This window comes from Populus alba, chromosome 8 (assembly GCF_005239225.2).
Source record: "Populus alba chromosome 8, ASM523922v2, whole genome shotgun sequence".
Lineage (NCBI taxonomy): Eukaryota > Viridiplantae > Streptophyta > Magnoliopsida > Malpighiales > Salicaceae > Populus > Populus alba.
In genome coordinates, this window is record NC_133291.1 from 1850169 (window position 1) to 1865183 (window position 15015).

At 34.0% G+C, this 15015-nt stretch overlaps 2 protein-coding genes and 1 long non-coding RNA gene across 3 annotated transcripts; 1 reads left to right on the forward strand and 2 right to left on the reverse strand.

Moving 5' to 3' along the window:
• Nucleotides 1–1831: 1831 nt before the first annotated feature.
• LOC118060274 (protein NUCLEAR FUSION DEFECTIVE 4) lies at nt 1832–4154 on the reverse strand. The gene has a single exon (XM_035073465.2). The coding sequence runs from the start codon at nt 3914–3916 to the stop codon at nt 2093–2095; it is 1824 nt and encodes a 607-aa protein (XP_034929356.1). The 5' UTR covers nt 3917–4154; the 3' UTR covers nt 1832–2092.
• Nucleotides 4155–8706: 4552 nt separating this feature from the next.
• Nucleotides 8707–9584, forward strand: LOC118060273 (uncharacterized). Its single transcript, XR_004689420.1, has 2 exons — nt 8707–8836; nt 8948–9584. It is a non-coding gene; the product is annotated as an uncharacterized lncRNA (long non-coding RNA).
• A 2083-nt stretch (nt 9585–11667) lies between these two features.
• On the reverse strand, nt 11668–13908 carry LOC118060271 (protein NUCLEAR FUSION DEFECTIVE 4). The gene has a single exon (XM_035073464.2). The coding sequence runs from the start codon at nt 13752–13754 to the stop codon at nt 11925–11927; it is 1830 nt and encodes a 609-aa protein (XP_034929355.1). The 5' UTR covers nt 13755–13908; the 3' UTR covers nt 11668–11924.
• Between the last annotated feature and the right edge of the window lie 1107 nt (nt 13909–15015).

The following is a 15015-nucleotide window of genomic DNA, read 5'->3' on the forward strand; positions in this document are numbered from 1 at the left end:
AAACGACAGAAATAATATTAATTATATATAAATATTTAATTTTACTATAAATCCTATGTAAATTAAAATATAGATCAGATAATAAATTTATTTTAAAAGATCAATTGTTCAAAAAATATCAAAGGAAAATGGCTCTTGCCTGTCCTACCGGGTAAGGTTTTGTGGAATACCCATCAAGTCAGGTTGTGTTCCTAATAAGGTTAATTTAATTGATATTTGATTTTCCCTTTGATATTAACCTGAGAAGGACAAATCCTTAACAAAATAACAAAGTAGTAATTGATTTTGCTTGACAAGGATATTACGACAAATGATTATAAGATGGTTATAAGTTGATAATTGACACAATCCAAAAACACACGCCAACCCTTTTATCGTTTACACTGGAAGATAAGGATTCTCCGTTCTATATACTCTATCATGACCGGTTCCCACTGTAGATTTCTAGATTCGTCTAACGATAATAGTGCATCATCATGGTCGGAGTTCATAACCTTCATGTCGTAGAATTCATACCGGGTCACAGAAAAGTGTAGTGTAAAATAACAGTGTAAAATGCTGTCGATTATTAAAATATATATTATGTATATAAAGATAATAGATCTAATTCTGAGGTTTATTGTTTAACTAATAAAGTTATTTCAAATTACAAGTTTGAATATCATAAATTTTAGAATTATTAAAGATTTATATGATTGTTAATTTAAAGATCTTGAAAAATTAGTTAAAGTATTCATAAATTAATCTAAACATTTATAATTAAAAAAAAAGAAGAAAAAGATAGCAGGTCTTCTTGTTTTGAGCAACCAACATGGCTTGCTCCGATGGAGGTATCTCAAATTGCTGTTCAAAAAGAAATGGAGATGTAATTGATTGATTTGTACTTATTAAAAGAGATTAATACAAATACAATGGGACAAAAGGGGGATGTAAAATTTGGATAAGTTTTTGGAATCCTGGATAGTTCTCTTTTCTGCATCCTTCAAGTTGTCAAAAAAGAAAACACTGAAAATAAAAAAACTCATCCTTTGCTATTTGAAATTACGTTTCAAATGATATTTATAAAAAAATAATTTTTTTATAATTTTGATATGTTAATATTAAAAAAAATTAAAAATTAAAAAATATTATTTTAATATATTTTCGAGTAATTATTTTTTAAAAATCAATCACGATTATTTTTTAAATATCCTTTTATTAAACGATAAAGTCAGTAAAAAGGGGATAAATTTTGGATTATTTGGAATACTACCACACCTATTTGAAAAACAGAGGAAGCATAAAGTTAATCTTAATTTCCTCGTGACATTCGAAACCTCTATATATTCTATTTTTTTAACCAGAATGCACAGTGAAGAGAGGGAAAACACAGAACTTGTTCTTGCGTTGACTATGACTGAGAAAGAAAATCTACTTTATGCGGAAGAAAGTGAACTTTATATTTTAAACCTTTAAAAACAAATTAAAAGAACATGCATCGGTACAACCTTGAATTGTTAAATGCATCATCAGTGCAGCATCAATATTGTTTTTTTTAAATTCAATATTGATTGATGCTCTAGGATTCTGTGAGAGAGTCCTTGATCACAGATTAATTGACTGGTCGGCTGGTTAATTGGGACATCAAAAGCTGATTATTACTTATAAAAGTAACGGGCATCAATTAAGAAAAATGAAGGCAATTAGAGAGAGATATCAGAGGAAGAGCATTCATTGCTAGTACGAAGCAAATTTAAGTGACAAGCAAGTAAATGACAGACAATCTGAAAAGACGAGGTTTTAGTGGTTGAATAATATGGTGACCCCGAGAATTTCAAGAGAGATTTCTAGGAGTAGGGAAGCTTCTTTATTTTATATAATGTTTACACGAAAGCAACTACAGTTTTCTTATAAAATAGTCGAGGCCACACAATATACTATACTTTTGTTCCTGCCACTGGCCACCACAAAAAAAACAATCACATGATCATAAATTAATGTGTTACAATTCATCAATGGCACTTACCCCCGTATAAATTTTAAACTTTTCGTTTTTGCTATTGAAGCCTTTTCTTCGTAGTTGAAGCTAATAATTAAAAATCCCTAGCCATTCTTAATTTGTGTCCGCCCGTCCGACACCATTCCCGGATACCGCCATTTCCGTCTCTGCTTCCTCTGCCGCCTCTCGGAATTTCTTGTAGATGTCACTTTTATAGAACTTCCAAGTCCTGCACACCAAAATTAATGAAACCAAGGCACCGAACAATGTAGCAGCTGTAATGATAATGAAGGACAGCCTGAAGCACTCGGTGCCAACGCAATCTAGGGCATCGCCATGCTTTCTTATGAGACCCTTCGCTGCCAATTGCTTCCTTGCCTCTTTATCATATAAATGCCCCGCCAGTCTCACATCAAGTAGATATAGCCCAACAGGGCTAGCCACAGCCCCGAAATTGTACAAAGTAGAGTAGTACTTGAGCCCAAATAGTTCTGAGATGATAGCAAAGAGTAATGGCCATTGAGCACCAAAACAAAAGCCGATAATGATTGACGCCACGTAGAGACCACCGGAAACATTGAAGGCAATCAGGAGGTGACCAACACACGAAAGGAGGAGGGTTAGGGTGAACAGCAAAGGGCGGGAGAATTTGTACTTTTTCAAGACATGTTCAGACCCAAAACCTGATACAACTCGACCGAGATAATTCCAGATGCTCACCAATGACACAAAAGTGCTGATGCTCTTTTTAGGGTACCCTAATGAAGTTCCAATCTGATTCAAGTTGTCTATAGCTGTTAACGTGCCACCAACACCGCAAATTGTAGCTACGAAGAGGATGAGCATGTCAACGCTAAAAAGAGCCTGTAGTATGGTGAAATCCTCTCCTCTGTCTGGTGGCCTAAAAGCAGTTTTCCAACAAGACACGTTGTTGTTGTCTGTGGTGCCTGGTGATGACTCTACGGTGACCAATTTTTTAGCACTAGATGTAGATGGTGGGGGAGGAGACGGGGCAGGAATTTCTTGGCTTGGTGGTGGCTTTGCAGTGACAATATTCATTGGAGAAGGGTCATTCAAGGCTTGCTTTTTGCTATTCCAAATCTTGTATTCTTCTACAATAACAACACCAAGTGGCACAAAGAGCATGAGAATCACCACGGCAGCACTACCACCATATTCACCTCGAGTAAAACTAAGCGTTTTCTCCAGGATGATCACGATCATCAAAAACCCGGCCAGGGCAAGAGATATATAGAGAAAATTGTAGAAAACTTTGAGCTCATTCGGTTGGCGAATTACCTTCGTGATTCGAATGGTACGCAAGAAGGCAAAAGAGATTGCAGCAGGAAGCCATCCTATGAGCAAAATCAAAGCCTTCGAATCACCCCCATAAAAAGCAAGGTAAAATTGAGTTATAATTGCCCCACTAAGACCAAGATAACCCTTCAAGATCCCAAGCACACTCCCACGGCTTTCAGGGAAATTCTTGACACAAGTGACAAGAGAGCCAGTGTTGGCAAAAGATTGAGAATTAGCGCCTATAAATATGTATAAGCACATATGCCACACTTGAACACCAGTAATTTTTTTGGTCACGGCAAGCCATATCATGAAGTAACCAAAAAAATTCAAGACTGCCCCCATTGACAGAACCACCCATGGAGGAGTGACCTCATTGATTAGGCCCGAGAGGACACCAACATTGGAACCTACATCTTTGAAGAAGCTAAGCAAAGTTAGGGTGGTTTGATCATAACCCAGGGCACTTTTGATATCAGGGGAGTAGAGTGCAAATATATAGGTTGCACCAGCAGCCGACATGATTAGAAGTGATGCGAACACCATGAACCACCGGCCGGTGACGATCTGGGTGGTCAGACTCTTCATGTCAGCCACACCACCAATACCTCCACCACCACCTGGACCAGCAACCACCATTTTTTCCTTTCTTCTTCTTTTTTTCTTTTCTTTGGGGGTAATGTTTGGTGACACTCACCCTTAGCTTGTAGTGTGTTAACGAGGGAAGCATGGGGACTTGGGGTCCATATATATATTATCACAAAATATACGAGACAGGGGAGGGAGGGGAAAAAAATCCAACCAGTTGACTAACGGGGTCTTCCAGGAAAGAAATCAGAAGTACAAGAAAACATTTTAAGGATCAATAATCTTTCTGTGGTTCTGTTTTCACGTGGATGATCTTATCCCTAAGATAATGCTGAAAGATCACCCTCTCTAATATATAGCAGATTGAAAAAACAATCATTACTGATTTTTTTTTTTTTTTTTTTTGAAGCACAGGATAGAATTATTACATGGAATTTTATAGCTGTGTAAGTGTATCGATCTGACATCGTCTTTTTCAATTTTTTTTGAGGAATATCGTTATTTACAATATTGGTGAGGAATTTAATTGATTTCCTTTTTCTTCCTTTGCCGATGTCTGTTTTATCTGCTCAACCAACTGAGGAGACATTAATTTTGATAAATAAGTTTGAGGGATGACAATTTTTGAGGAACATCATTTTTCCTCTTTTCTCTCTTTCTCTCTTTATATTCTCAAAAAGGAATTATGCTTGTTTGCAACAATACGAGTGACTCCGGGATGCCAAACTTTGGCAAAAATCAAATAGTAGATGAGATTTGTTACTGCCGATAAAAGTTGTTTTTTAAAATATTTTTTAATTGAAAATATATTAAAATAATTTTATTTTATTTTTGATGTATTAAAATAAACTCATTAAAAAATATAAATTTAATATATTATTATGGGAAAATATTTTAAAAAGCAGGGTAAAACGTGAACTTGAAATCATTTCAAATAAATGTGATATAATTCTATTGGGAGGTTAATAAATGAATGAAATGAGAGTAAAAACTGAACCACAGACATGATGATAGATTTTCTTTTATGGCCATGTCAGATCAATATATTATGTATGGATATAAAATCCCTTTTCTTTTCCAAAAATACTGATTCTCCACTTCATAACTAATAAAGACAAGCAGTAGAAATTCTAACTATCAAATCAACATATTACAAAAGTAGCACTGTTGGCTAATTAGCTGCGTTGGCTGCCCTCCCGGACATGCCAGGGCATCGTCACAAGGTCAATTTCATTGACTGTGATGTACCATTTTATGACTCTTACTTTATACAGACACTACCGAATAATAAGTGAAAACCAACATAATTACTGATTGAGTTTTTTTATCAGTAAAATTATTAGTAATATTTACCACTAAAAATAATTCTATCTCAAATTTTATTAGTATGTATTGACCGTATTAACAACATATTATCTAGATTTTTTAAAAAGTTGCAATAATATGATGATGTGAATTTTTTTCAAACGATTTTATCGATAAAATAATTTACGGATTCAAACCGAGATCTCCATACAGTAACATGTCACAATCACTAGCAGACACACCGACGAGTATACTGACGGAACATTTCCGTCAATGATTTCATCGGTAAAAGCTTATATATATTCACTTGCCGATACTCTATTTCTCATTCTTTTTTCTTTTTTCCCCCATCCCACCTCTCTCCTCCCAAACTACAGCAAACCACCCATCACAACTCTCCCCCTCTTCTCAAAACAAGTACTCAAGTTTCTTATATTTTTGTACATGATCACAACATTCGTTCTTGTGGATTTTATTATTTTTTGTAAGTAAATCTATTCTTTTTAGTTTTAACATTTAAATGTGAATTTTATTGTTTTTTTAGTACATGTTTTTTTGTTAACGTATGTACTTGTTTGATTGTTATTTGTCTAAGAAACTTGTAGTATGAATATATAACTTTGTAGTTGTTATAGTTTGTTTTAGATTTTATCAAATTATATTTGTTTGTAAAGTGTTGAAACTTTGTTTGAATTACATCAAATTAGATGTGTTGTGATGAAATAAATAATAGCTAGTTTAACGGGTCCGTGTTAATTTTGATCAATTCTTAATACCTTGCTTGTGAAATGGTTAATCTATATATATGTCAAGGTGAAAAAGTTTCACTGATGGTGTTAGAATACATATAATATAAACTCAACATGAACTTTAATGTTTATATCTAAAAAAGTTTGTTATTAACATGTCTTATCCTTTTTCTCTTATTAATTTTAAATACCTTGTTAAAGGTTTCACCTGTGCTAGTTTAACGGGTCCATTTTATTTTTTTTTTTATCAATTATTAATACTTTGCTTGTTAAATGATTAATCTATATATATGTTAAGGTGAAAAGCTTCACTAATGGTGTTATAATATATATAATATAAACTCAATATGGACTTCAATATTTATATCTAAGAAAGTTTGTTATTAACATGTCTTATCTTTTTCTCTTATTAATTCTAAATACCTTGTTAAGTGGTTAATCTAAATTCGTGTTGTATAACACTTGGTACAATAAATACTTGGCACTTTCATAACCAACCGTATAGTATAACCTACACTTGTGCTATGAAAGGAACAGAAGTCCTAATTTGTCCTGTAGTCTAGATACTGTTCAACGTTCAGCCCATATCTCGAGTTTTAGAAGTCCAAATGACCTCATTCTTGTTTTGTTGGAAAGCTGAGACAATTTCACAAGCAAAAGCAAAAGTATTAAGAATTAATATATATATATATATATATCCTTGACTCTTAAAGATAAAGATGACACTGGACCAACTTGAACATCGCAAAGCCCTACACATAAAGGAAGTCGACAACAATGTGTATGTCTTCTTTAGATTTGCAAGTTTGACTCTCGAAGATAAAGATGACACTTGACCAACTTAAACATCGCAAAGCCCTATACATGAAGGAAGTCGACAACGATGTGTATGACTTTTTTAGATTCGCATGCTGCTGATAAAAAAAAATATTAAATTTTGACTTTTATAATAAAAAAAAATAAATAATAATTACATGTTAATTATTTATTAGTCCATCTATACCTTGAAAACAAAAGAGAACCTCACACAGGCAAAATTCCTTCATTCTCCGGAAGAACCCATATGTCCCTTTTTATACCTTCTCCAAAAACCTAATTAACCCACATCTCCTTTTCTATTCCTTCTCCAAAAACCAAACCCATATGTCCCTTTCCATAAATCTATCTCTATCAGGTGTTATTTTTTAAAAACATAATTTGTCACTTTCTTAACTTCTTATCCAGTTAATTTACGCTTCCAAGAATTCCATCTTGTAAGGAACAAACATGGTGTGAAAAATTAAGATAGCAGGTATAATAAAAAAACCCATATTTAAGAGATTATGTTTGTTAAATATGTTAGAGAGAATATATATTGTTTTATTAACTAATTTTATAGAATAATTCTGTAGATCTATTGAAATTATTTGTTAAATATGACTGTCATCACATGCTAATGTTTCTAATTTTTAATGTAGTGTTCTTGATCTTCATGGTTCTGTGATGATTCCATTGTTGTTTGGTTAAGTAGTGAGACCTTTTCTAGGGTTTCATTTTTTTTTTGTTTTGCTAGGTGCATGTGTGTTGTTTTTCGGAGGAGAAATATGGGCAATGTGTCATAGGAAGGATGACAGAGTTTGTGCATAATTCATGGTAAAAACTATGACAGACAACTTTCCAGCAAAGCTTCCTAACTTTTTTCCATGCAAAGTTTAGAATGTTTACTTTTGCATGCCAAACTTCTTCTATACAAGTAGTTGAGAGATATACAAGAGAGAGAGAGAGAGAGAGATTGGGGAAGTTTTTGGCTTTGATTTGGATTATAATAGAATCGACGAGAGATAAGGACAAAGTTTTCCTAGGGCAGATTGTAGGAATGTGGGTTTGATTTTCGGTTAATAAAAATTTTAATTTTTTAATTTTTTTATATTAGATTTAATTTTGGATGAATCAATTTCAAAATTTTGGAATTGAAATTGAACTGGATAAGAATTTTTTTGGATTTTATAATCAGTTAATTTGATTTTTTTTCCGGTTTAATTAATTTTGAAAGGTTTTTTTTTAACCGGTACATAGTTATGTTGATTTTCATTATTTGAAACAAATGAAAACAAGAATGATGCATTTTAATATTTTGTTTCTTCATGATGCATTATCTGAACAATTTTACCAATTATAAAGGCACACGTGATTCTTCTCAATTAAACTCAAATTAAGCTCCCAAACTTAATTTTTTACCAATTAAGCTTCAAATAAAATTAATTTGACCCATTTAAAGTATAATTAAGTCATTGCACTTAGTTAAATCCTTTAATTGGACCCAAATTAATTCTTAAAAATAATTAAAAATTCAAATTGATCCATGATTAAATCAAATTGGCCTATTAAAAATTTAATTATGTCCTTGGACTTAATTTTTCACTGATTAAACCCATAATAAAATTAATTTGACCCATTTAAAGTATAATTAAGTCCTTGCACTTAATTAAATCCTCTAATTAGATCCAAATTAATTCTTAAACATAATTAAAAATTCAATTTGGCCCACGATTAAATCAGATTGGCCTATTAAAAATTTAATTTTATCCTTGGACTTAATTTTTATGCAAATTCATCTAATAATTATTTAATTTGACCTTTAATTTGCATTGTTTTCTTTTTTTTGGGTATAATGAGGTACAAAAAATTACAGCTTAATTCCTCGTCCGATAAAAAATTGAATGCACACGTGATTCATTCACGTGTGCACGACCGCCCAAACACTGGTGAAGGTAATTAAATTACCTTCACACAGTGTTCTTGTAACACTGATCACTTATTTTTTTAAAATGAAGCTACAAGGAGGATAAAGCTATACCTGCTTTTGGAGGCCGAAGATGCTTGCAGCGTTGGTGATTCTCGTCTACTGCTTCCTCTGGTCTTCCTTCTATGATTACTGGTCTGTGCCTTCTTTCTTGATTTCTCCGTAGTTTTTTAACTACAAAGAAGACGCCGGTTTGCAGTGAGTGTTTTTTTTATTTTACTGAATCTGTTTTTTTTTTTTTTGCAGGTACAAGGACAGTATCAAGGATAGTTTTTTCCCTGTGTGATGCCCTCTTGTTCTCTCTTTCTCTCTGTATTTGGGATTTGCGCTCTGTGTTTTTTTGTTTTCTGGGTTAATTTTTTTTGTCGCCTTCAATCTGTATTTTTTGGGTTGTGTTTCGTTTGCTCTGTTTTTCTGGGTTAATTGCTCTGTTTTTCTGGAGTTTTTCTCGGTTTCCTCCTCTCCCGTGTGTTGATTTCTGCCTCTCTTTTATAGGCATTCAACCGATTGCCTCTAAAGGCAGGACTCTTATCTTCCATGCCATGATCTGGGGCGAGAGACTTGGTCCATGGCGATCAAATCTGTTGCAGATCTTCAGCCTGTTGAATCGGGATGGAGAAGACGAACACGGCTGTTCCACCAGCCACGGCAGCGTTTTGGCAGCAACGGATTCCACCAGGAACGGCGACGTTTTCAAGCAACCGGTGGACAGTTTCAGTTTGACCCCCGAACATTGGAAATTTTGCAATTGGACCCCTAAACAAATTAAAAATTTCTTTTAATTTTGTCCTTTTTTGGATAAATTTCAGTTAAATCCCTAAATCGGTGCACTGTTTACGAAACAGTCCTTAATTCTTGGATATTCAATTTGATCCTTAATTAATTCTGTCCCTTTTAAATAAATTTCAATTAAGTTCCTGAATTTATTTAATTAATTAAATCAAAGTTTAATTAAGTCCACAAACTTATTAATTCTTTTAATTTCATTAATTAAACTAATCAAAATTTTAAGTAAATTTTCAAATTCATTAATTCCTCAATTTCTGATCAATTTATTCTCAAATCTGATAATTTCATCCTTGAACTTTGAATTTGTGTTATTTTAACCCTATTTTAAATATATTTTTAATCATTGATTTTGTATTATTTATTCAAAAAATTGGGTTATGACAATTTTTATTTTTAATTTTCTAATTTCATATTGTTGAAACCATCATCATCACATTATTTATTTGCATTTGAAGTTGTCAAGTTTTTAGATTTGTGTATATTGGTCCTTCAAGTTTCTCAATATATCTTAATTGTTTTTATTAATTTTAGAAGATAATTTGATTTGTAGAAAAATTGCATCGGTGCCACCTTGAATTGTTAAATGCATCATCAGTGCAACGTCAGTATTGTTTTTTTATAATTCAATTTTGATTGATACTCGAGGATTGTATGAGAGAGTCCTTAATCACAGATTAAATGACTGGTCGACTGGTTAATTGGGACATCAAAAGCTGATATTATGACTTGTAAAAGTAACGGCCATCAATTAAGAAAAATGAAGGCAAGTAGAGAGAGATATTAGAGGAAAAACACTCATTGCTAGCAAGAAGCAAATTTAAGTGACATGCAAGCAAATGACATACAATCTAAAAAGACGAGGTTTTAGTGGTTGAATAATATTGTGACCACGAGAATTCCAAGAGAGATTTCTAGGAGCAGGGAAGCTTTTCTTTTACAAATAGTGTAATGTTATATCTATAATGAAAGATCCGTCTTATCATCTTTGATTAAGTAATGAAATTCAATTGAAGAGAAAATTTGGCCCTTTTATTTTGCTAGACTACCTTCCCTCAGATTGTTAGCAAGGATGAAAATAAATAAATCCTGATAAATATAATTTAACTAGTTAAATTTTAAATTTATTTTTTAAAGATTATCGATTCGAGTTTCAGAAATCTCAGGATCACTAAGAAGATATGGTTTTTAGTTTTTTAAATTATAAAATTAATTGAGATACATATAAGCTGATCCGGATATTCATATTAATAAATAATAATAATAATTCCAGGGCCATAAAGCCATACTTCCAGGCGAAACAGGGACTAATAGCCTAAACGATCACATTTCTTCCGTTTAGGGATCAACCGAAGAGAAATTATCTTGGAAATTAAAGTCCCTGTCAATAATTATATATAAAAAACCCCAATAAATTCGAAGTCAATCATGGATCCAAAGAAGCAATTGGTTCCACACAAGAACGAGAGAAAGAAATGGGAACTATGAAAATTAAAAATAGAGAGAAATGGGGCTTTTTTTTTTTTTTTGATAACCAGGGTGTTCGGGCCAGCTTGCGCGCACCACAACTAATCCCTGGGCCCACTGAACATCCTGCAAGCCCAGTGAGCAGGTAAGACACCACGGGGTTGACAGGGATACTCTTTGAGGTTTGAACCCGTAACGTTCGCAAGGATTGAACTTGCAGTTTACCACAACAACTAAGCCCTCAAGTGTGAAATGGGGCTTTCTTTTGCTCACAGAGTTGCGGTCCCAATTGAGAGCCATAAAAAAAGGGGCAAAGACTTTGTTTTAGTTGTTGTTTGGTTCCTATTAAACTTATTTTTTATTAAAAAAAATATTTTTTTAAATTATTGTTTTACTGTTTTTGCATCTATTGTAAAAAGTAATATAAAAATATTATTTTAATATATTTTTAATAAAAATACTCTAAAAATAATCAGTATCACACTTTTAATTTTTTTTTATTATTAAAATAAATGTTCGATTCAGCTTACGCATATCTTGATTAATCCTATAAGATCTGAAATTAATAACCATGTAAGTCTTCAATGACCCTAAAATTTATGAGACTCGAACCGGTGACATCTAAAAAAACAAACTCAAGATTTAAACAATTAAGCTATTCCCTTTCATAATTTTTTAAATATTTTTTTTTAGTAAAATCAGGAGGCACACACTAACCAAGTAAACGAGTTTCTTTATTTTATACAATGTTTACAAGAAAGCACCTCCATTTTTCTTATAAAATAGTCAAGGCCACACAATATATTATATTTTTGCTCCTGCCACTGGCCACCACAAAAAATACAATCACATGATCATAAATTAATGTGTTACGATTCATCAATGGCACTTACCCCCGTATAAATTTTAAACTTCTCGTTTTTGCTATTAAAACCTTTTCTTCGTAGTTGAAGCTAATAATTAAAAATCCCTAGCCAATCCTTGTTTCCGCCCGTCTGACGCCATTCCCGGATACCGCCATTTCTGTCTCAGCTTCCTCTGCCGCCTCTCGGAATTTCTTGTAGATGTCACTTTTATAGAACTTCCTAGTCCTAGACACCAAAATTAATGAAACGAAGGCACCGAACAATGTTGCAGCTGTAATGACAATGAAGGACAGCCTGAAGCACTCGGTGCCATCGCAATCTAGGGCTTCGCCATGCTTTCTTATGAGACCCTTTGCTGCCAATTGCTTCCCTGCCTCTTTATCATATAAATGCCCCGTCAGTTTCACATTAAGTAGATATAGCCCAACTGGGCTGGCCGCAGCTCCGAAATTGTACAAAGTAGAGTAGTACTTGAGCCCAAATAGTTCTGAGATGATAGCAAAGAGTAATGGCCATTGAGCACCAAAACAAAAGCCGATAATGATTGACGCCACGTAGAGACCACCGGAAACATTGAAGGCAATCAGGAGGTGACCAACACACGAAAGGAGGAGGGTTAGGGTGAACAGCAAAGGGCGGGAGAATTTGTACCTTTTCAAGACATGTTCAGACCCAAAACCTGATACAACTCGACCGAGATAATTCCAGATGCTCACCAATGACACAAAAGTGCTAATGCTCTTTTTAGGGTACCCTAATGAAGTTCCAATCTGACCCAAGTTGTCTATAGCTGTTAACGTGCCACCAATACCGCAAATTGTAGCTACGAAGAGGATGAGCATGTCAACGCTAAAAAGAGCTTGTAGTATGGTGAAATCCTCTCCTCTGTCTGGTGGCCTAAAAGCAGTTTTCCAACAAGACACGTTGTTGTCGTCTGTGGTGCTTGGTGATGACTCTACGGGGACCAATTTTTTATCACTAGATGTAGATGGTGGGGGAGGAGACGGGGCAGGAAGTTCTTGGCTTGGTGGTGGCTTTTCAGTGACAATTTTCAATGGAGAAGGGCCATTCAAGGCTTGCTTTTTGCTATTCCAAATCTTGTATTCTTCTACAATAACGACACCAAGTGGCACAAAGAGCATGAGAATCACCACGGCAGCACTACCACCATATTCACCTCGAGTAAAACTAAGCGTTTTCTCCAGGATGATCACGATCATCAAAAACCCGGCCAGGGCTAGAGATATATAGAGAAAATTGTAGAAAACTTTGAGCTCATTCGGTTGGCGAATTACCTTCATGATTCGAATGGTACGCAAGAAGGCAAAAGAGATTGCAGCAGGAAGCCATCCTATGAGCAAAATCAAAGCCTTCGAATCACCCCCATAAAAAGCATGGAAAAATTGAGTTATAATTGCCCCACTAAGACCAACATAACCCTTCAAGATCCCAAGCACACTCCCACGGCTTTCAGGGAAATTCTTGACACAAGTGACAAGAGAGCCAGTGTTGGCAAAAGATTGAGAATTAGCGCCTATAAATATGTATAAGCACATATGCCACACTTGAACACCAGTAATTTTTTTGGTCACGGCAAGCCATATCATGAAGTAACCAAAAAAATTCAAGACTGCCCCCATTGACAGAACCACCCATGGAGGAGTGACCTCATTGATTAGGCCCGAGAGGACACCAACATTGGAACCTACATCTTTGAAGAAGCTAAGCAAATTAAGGGTGGTTTGATCATAACCCAGGGCACTTTTGATATCAGGGGAGTAGAGTGCAAACATATAGGTTGCACCAGCAGCCGACATGATTAGAAGTGATGCGAACACCATGAACCACCGCCCGGTGACGATCTGGGTGGTCAGACTCTTCATGTCAGCCACACCACCAATACCTCCACCACCACCTGGACCAGCAACCACCATTTTTTCCTTTCTTCTTCTTTTTTTATTTTCTTTGGGGGTAATGTTTGGTGACACTCACCCTTAGCTTGTTGTGTTAAAGAGGGAAGCATGGGGACCGTGGTCCATATATAACACAAAATATATGAGACATGGGAGGGAGAGGGAAAAAAAAATCCAATCAGTTGACTTATGGAGGCTTCCAGGAAAGAAATCAGAAGTATAAGAAAACATGTTAAGGATCAATAATCTTTCTGCAGTTCTGTTTTCACGTGGATGATCTTATCCATAAGATAATGCTGAAAGATCACCCTCTCTCTATTTTTATAATTATATTAATTATAGTTAGTAATATGGCAGGTTGGCTAGAAAAATCCCATTTTTTAGCATTGAAAAAACAATCATTACTCTTTTTTTTTTTTTTTGAAGCACAAAATAGAACTATTACATGGAATTTTATAGCTGCCGAAGCACTCGCTGTGCGTTTCAACCTGTTTCACTAAATTTTGATTTTTTCTTTTGTTAAAATTGAGTGCGGTTTGTATTTTTTGGATCATTTTAATGTGCTGATGTTAAAAATAATTTTTAAAAAATAAAAAAAATCATTGACATGTATTTTGGCACGAAAAACTATTTGAAAAACAACCGCTACCACAATGCCAAACACACTTAAAGTGTACCCGACATCGTCTTTTTGAATTTTATTTTTGAGGAATATCGTTATTTACAATACTGGTGAGGAATTTAATTGATTTCCTTTTTCTTCCTTTGCCGTTGTCTGTTTCGTCTGCTCAACCGACTGAGGAGACATTAATTTTGATAAATAAGTTTGAGGGATGACAATTTTTGAGGAACATCGTTTTTCCTCTCTCTATATTCCCAAAAAGGAATTGAGTTTCATTTTTCTTTAAGAAAATCAAAATCACTTTTATTTATTTACAGCACCATGCAAATAGTTACGACTTGATCCATGCATGCCCATTTGTCAATAAAAATTCTCTCTTTGTTTTTAAAATTAAATCGTTCCAAAAAGAGTTGGTGGTTTTTAGGTAATTAAAAATAAAAAACAGATATAGATTCCTGCATAATTTACTAAAAGCAATATACCAACGACTGCCAAAGTCACGACCATTTACTAAAAACTTAGCACTACAAGCGGGATCAGTTAATTCGTAGACAAAATTCATGATCTGAAAGCAAAAATATCATATCATTACTTAGTATTTATCCATGAAACTCAAAAAATAACTGTATAAATTGGCTGCAGATATCAACCAAACAAAAC